Below are 5,174 nucleotides of genomic sequence, written 5' to 3' on the forward strand. Positions count from 1 at the left end.
AGAATGTTACAGGAGGTCAAGAGAACGTTATGGTAATCACAGGGAGAACTGGATCTCAGAGAAACGTACCCAGATCTCCTTTTCTAATGGGAGCAGCAACGTTCCAGGCAGGAACTGGATTCACTGGTTTCAGATCCGTCAGAGGAACCAGGTGTCTGAGAGAGCAACATATTACAGCATCTTCATGAACGTCAGTTTAACTTTAAGACCATCGGGTCTCACTAGTCCAGAGGGCTGGACCTGGTCTTAGGGTTAATGTTAGAATCAGGTTTAGGTTGTGTGTGTTACTTCTCTCCCAGCTCCTCGATGAAGACAGTGACAGCTGATGAGTGTGTTCCTACTTCCTGGATGAAGGCATTGTAGTACTTCCCCTTTGGCTCCAGACGCACCTGAAAACACACCCCACACACACTGTGACAGGGTTCATATGTCACATGATCTGTTGAACATTAGCATTAAGCTCCTTGCCCAGTCAGCTGACTGACAGTCTGAGATGTCCTAGAAAGGCCACCGTACAGAGGATAAATCACTTGGTTTTTCCTCAGGACGAGCTTCATACTGTTTATTTACATCTCCGCCTCATGGGGGCGCTACTTAGTCTGGTTAAATTGCCTCAAACTAGTCTCAGGTTACATACTGTTTATACAGTCATAAAATATTAACCATTTGCGTGAAGTCTTGAGTAATGGCTAAAATGCGCTTTGTGAGGTCACACTGACCTTTGACCAATCAGTTCATCCTTGAGTCCAGGTGAATGTTTGTGCCAAATTTGAAGGAGTTACATCAAGGTGTTACTGAGATATCGTGTCCATGAGAATGAGACCGACGGACGGACAACCTGAAAACAAAACGGCCACCAGCTCTGACCGTCGCTGGGCTGGAGGAATAATAGAAACTAGAGAAGCTCCAGTTGTTTTTAAACATCAGCTGTTTGAAGGTCAGCTGATGTTCTGAAGGTTGTGTATCAGCTGATGAATCCAGGTGTGTTTTCTTACCTGACACTTGTCTCCCAGGAAGTACTGTCTCCCTGCGAACACCATGTAGTCCGTCTTCTGCATCTCTGTCACACACAGCACAGTCATGCAATTATTACAGGTACACACCTGTTAGTAAGTCATCGTGATGTCATAACTGTGGCAGAGATAATCCATGACAAGGCAGGCAGTCAACCAATCAGAGTGTTACACCTGGACCACCTGGCTTTTTTACATTCATCATCAGGGTATGAATCAGAACTCAGGACTGTGTGTTACCTGTGTGTCACCTGTGTGTTACCTTTGCAGGTGTCCTGCCACACGTCAAACTCCAGGTTTCTGTAAACCTCTCCGTCCAGAGACTTCATCACTTTGTAGGTGAGACACAGTCTGGAGGGGGGCGGGGCTTCTGCAGGAGGCTGCACAACATGAAACCAGTTCAACTCTGAGCTCAGGTGGTTTGAGAATCTGAACCTGGTCCTGATGGTAACCACCATAGACAGTTCACTGTGGTCATAGATGTTTGTTCAGCTGACCCCCCCCTTCATTACCCCTCCCACCTTTGTGTCATCTGCCACAGCTCTGGGTTTCTCCTCAGCAGCTCCACCCGCCTCCACCTCCTCCCTGCAGGATGAAACAAACACCTTTCTGTGAACGCCACACACTGACAACAGGAAGTGATGAGGGTCATTACACAGCATTTCCTCAGTGATCATGTGATCATCAGCATCATAGATAAGAGGTCATCATTTACATCACCTGTCAACAGATCTACAAACACAAAGGTGTGTGTGTGTGTACCTTTGTCCTCGGTCCTCAGGTGTGTCATAGCCGATGTCAGCATCACTACACACTGATGGACTGTTTCTATAGCGACGACCTCCGACCCTGAAGGTCTCCATGGCCTGACAGAGCTCCGCCTCCTCCACCCCAAACACCTGAGTGTAGAGCAGCTCGTACAGAAGAGCTGCGCACACACACACACACACACACACACACACCTCTGAGTGTAGAGCATATACACACACCCTAATCGACCAATCACTGATGAGTACTCACACTGACAGAGGGCGGCAGAGGTGGGGTAACTCCTCGGGTAAACAATGTCATAATGACCGTTGATGGAGCAACACAGCATCACCTGGCAACACAGAAGACTGACAGTCAGCACTGACCAATCACATCACAGAGTTTATTACCATGTGACCTGCTGATCTGTGAGCCAATGAGAGGAGAGGCTCCAGAAAGAGGCGTGGTCTCTCCTTCACCTTGTCCACAAAGTCGTCCTCTGAAATCACTGTGGCTGGTTTCCCTGGGTAACGATATATCAGGAAACAATGCCTACACACACAAACACAAACACACACACACGTCCATCAGATGTTTCTTACTTCATAAAACCCTTAAAAAATAAACAACTGTCGTAACCATGGTAACCTGCCAACAAACATACTGATACCATGGAAACAGCTGACTAAATCTCAGCTGATTACCAGTGTGTTCCTCACCTGTAGAGCTGAGACAGAGCCTTGATCTCCACCTGACCCACTGTCTCCTGCAAACACACAGATACTGTTACACACCAAGACACCTGCTCACAGCTGTCAGTGAACTCAAAGGTCAAAGGTCACAGCAGCTCACCTTGGGGTCCTCCAGACGCTCCAGGTATTTCTCAAACGAGCCTTCAACAAACTGAAACAGGAAACAGACACAGATCTGGTCAATAGCTGGTCAACAGTTGGTCAGTTAGTTAGTTGGTTAGACGGGGAGACATGATGTCACATGACCACAGGTGAACTTACTGGTTCAAAGTTGCTTCTATTGGCTCTCATGAAGTTGGCGCAGTCCTGACGGATTTTCTGATGGTAGTTCTGAGAGTAATACAACTACACACACACACACACACACACACACACACACACACAGTGTAACAGCAGTTTATCCTCCTAGTACTTCCTGCAGTCTAATCAGTTTCCATGGCAACAAAAAAGTGAGTGTGACACTGGTTTAATCTGATTAACAGGCCTCAGGTGTTTTCTCTCTCTCTCTCTAGCTGTTAGCTTTAGCCCGGCTCACCTGCTCTGACACGGCTCGGAACAGACTGGACGCGTCCCGGGCCACCATCTTCCGGTAGAGCCCCAGACTGGACAGGTACTCGTCCATGTTGATGAAGTACTTCTTCAGGCCTTTCTGCATCCCGCCGCCGCTCAGAGAACCACAGCTCCACGGTAAACTCTGGCTCCTCCGTGCCGTTCCGTCGCGGTGACTCCGCTGCCGTCACACCGACAGGTGAGTTTAATCAAATCTCATCAGTGCGAGGCCGCGCACCGCTGCTGAGGCGTTCACGGACCAACTGAAGCTCAGAAATCTCATGTTCAACTGTTAAATATGAAAAGAAGAAGAAGAAGATTGACACAGAAACTCTGACCAGTCTTCAAACATAGAATTCAGAATAAAGAGAGAAACCAACACTAAGACACATATAATATAACACAGTATAACACGTGACAGTGATACCACAGTGTAAATATTTTATTATTATTCAACGGTTCACGTGTGTGAGAGAGAACCTGATGACGATGATTAGAATCAATACATTGGTGTTTATCGATATATGATCGGAGGACTGAGCAGTCTGAACAGCAGGTGGCGGTGAAGCTCTCCCTGTTTAATGTTCATTACAAGAAGAAGAGGCGGTCAGAGTGCGCATGCGCATCATAACCTCATAACCATCTGTAGTCTGACAGGGGTGACATGGTTCGGTTTCAGTGTGTCTCCGGGTCTGTCTCAGTTTGATCCGGTCCAGATGTTCAGACTGCTGCTCCGGAGGCTTCGGCCTCTCAGCGGGCCGCCGGGCCTCCTCTCTGTCCGCTCAGCTCGCTCCTTCAGCGGCTGTCCTCCGGAGCTCTCCGCTGCCGGGATCCGGAGCACCTTCCTGGACTTCTTCCGCCAGAAACACGGACATCTGCTGGTCCCATCGTCCCCGGTCCGGCCCCGAGGAGACCCCAGCCTGCTGTTCGTCAACGCCGGCATGAACCAGGTCAGTGTAGACCCGGTCCGGTCCGGTCCGGTCCGGTCTGGTCTGTTCTGTTTCTCAGACCCGCTGCAAGCTAGTGGCTGTTAGCTAACGATTTCAAAATAAGAGTCCTGTGAACGCAGCATTGACTGATGACAAACTGACTGTGTAATTAGTATTCAGGTTAATTAACAAACACGAACTGAGACTGATTACGACTGAGTGACGTTAGAGTGAAAGCTCAGGGTTTACAGCAGGTCAGGTCAGTCAGGTCCACTAATACTAGCTCTGTAATCGGTCTTGATGTGACCTTTGACCTGATTGTTTAGTCAATCACTGCAAACACACATGGCTGTCTTCTTCTTTGGCTGTTTCAGTTCAAGCCCATCTTCCTGGGGACGGTGGACCCCCGCAGTGACATGGCGTCATACCGCAGAGTGGTCAACAGTCAGAAATGTGTCCGAGCCGGAGGCAAACACAACGACCTGGAGGACGTGGGCCGGGACGTGTACCACCACACCTTCTTCGAGATGCTGGGAAACTGGTCATTTGGAGACTACTTCAAGGTTTGAGGGAGAGGGTCACTTCCTGTTTACGGGGGGGGGGGGTTCACTGCCTGTTTACACTGGGAGAGAAAACTGTCCAACAACTGATTTTTTTTGTCTGTGTTCAGGAGGAGGCGTGCTTGATGGCATGGAGCCTCCTCACAGAGCATTATGGGATTCCTGCTGACAGACTGTACGTGTCTTACTTTGCTGGCGACGCTGCATCAGGTCTAACAGCTGATGAGGACACTCGACAGATCTGGTTGGACATCGGGTACGAGCCTAAAGATGGTGTCTGAAAGTGAAGGGGGACAGGCTGGACCAGGTCCTGGTCTGAGAACACCCAGTCAGAGGGACCAGGACCGTCATCAGTGATGATGTCAGAGATTATGTCAGTGATGATGTCAGTGATGATGTTAGTGTCAGTGATGATGTCAGTGATGATGTCAGTGTCAGTGATGATGTCAGTGAATATGTCAGTGTCAGTGATGATGTCAGTGATGATGTCAGTGTCAGTGATGATGTCTATGTCAGTGATGATGTCAGTGTCAGTGATGATGTCTATGTCAGTGATGATGTCAGAGATTATGTCGATGTCAGTGATGATGTCAGTGTCAGTGATGATGTCAGTGATGATGT

At 48.7% G+C, this 5,174-nt stretch overlaps 2 protein-coding genes across 2 annotated transcripts in view; one reads left to right on the top strand and one right to left on the bottom strand.

Moving 5' to 3' along the window:
* Positions 1–3,319, bottom strand: part of alg13 (ALG13 UDP-N-acetylglucosaminyltransferase subunit) — an 8,723-nt gene extending 5,404 nt beyond the window's left edge. The window contains exons 1-12 of the mRNA XM_023427324.2: positions 3,051–3,319; positions 2,777–2,860; positions 2,616–2,666; positions 2,483–2,529; positions 2,243–2,315; positions 2,034–2,115; positions 1,776–1,941; positions 1,535–1,598; positions 1,276–1,393; positions 996–1,060; positions 289–389; positions 70–155 (exon numbers count right to left, since the gene is read on the bottom strand). Coding sequence (XP_023283092.1) covers positions 70–155; positions 289–389; positions 996–1,060; positions 1,276–1,393; positions 1,535–1,598; positions 1,776–1,941; positions 2,034–2,115; positions 2,243–2,315; positions 2,483–2,529; positions 2,616–2,666; positions 2,777–2,860; positions 3,051–3,170 — 1,057 coding nt within the window. The 5' untranslated portion in view covers positions 3,171–3,319. The remainder of the gene's footprint in view (positions 1–69; positions 156–288; positions 390–995; positions 1,061–1,275; positions 1,394–1,534; positions 1,599–1,775; positions 1,942–2,033; positions 2,116–2,242; positions 2,316–2,482; positions 2,530–2,615; positions 2,667–2,776; positions 2,861–3,050) is intronic.
* Positions 3,320–3,689: 370 nt separating this feature from the next.
* The window catches only part of aars2 (alanyl-tRNA synthetase 2, mitochondrial (putative)), a 10,396-nt gene continuing 8,911 nt past the window's right edge, over positions 3,690–5,174 (top strand). The window contains exons 1-3 of the mRNA XM_087179590.1: positions 3,690–4,014; positions 4,368–4,556; positions 4,664–4,809. Of these exons, the coding sequence (XP_087035716.1) occupies positions 3,781–4,014; positions 4,368–4,556; positions 4,664–4,809 (569 nt within the window). The 5' untranslated portion in view covers positions 3,690–3,780. The remainder of the gene's footprint in view (positions 4,015–4,367; positions 4,557–4,663; positions 4,810–5,174) is intronic.

This window comes from Seriola lalandi, unplaced genomic scaffold (genome assembly GCF_002814215.2).
Source record: "Seriola lalandi dorsalis isolate HSWRI2012SDOR001 ecotype SW California unplaced genomic scaffold, Sedor1 jcf7180002054858, whole genome shotgun sequence".
In the NCBI taxonomy this organism is placed as follows: domain Eukaryota; kingdom Metazoa; phylum Chordata; class Actinopteri; order Carangiformes; family Carangidae; genus Seriola; species Seriola lalandi.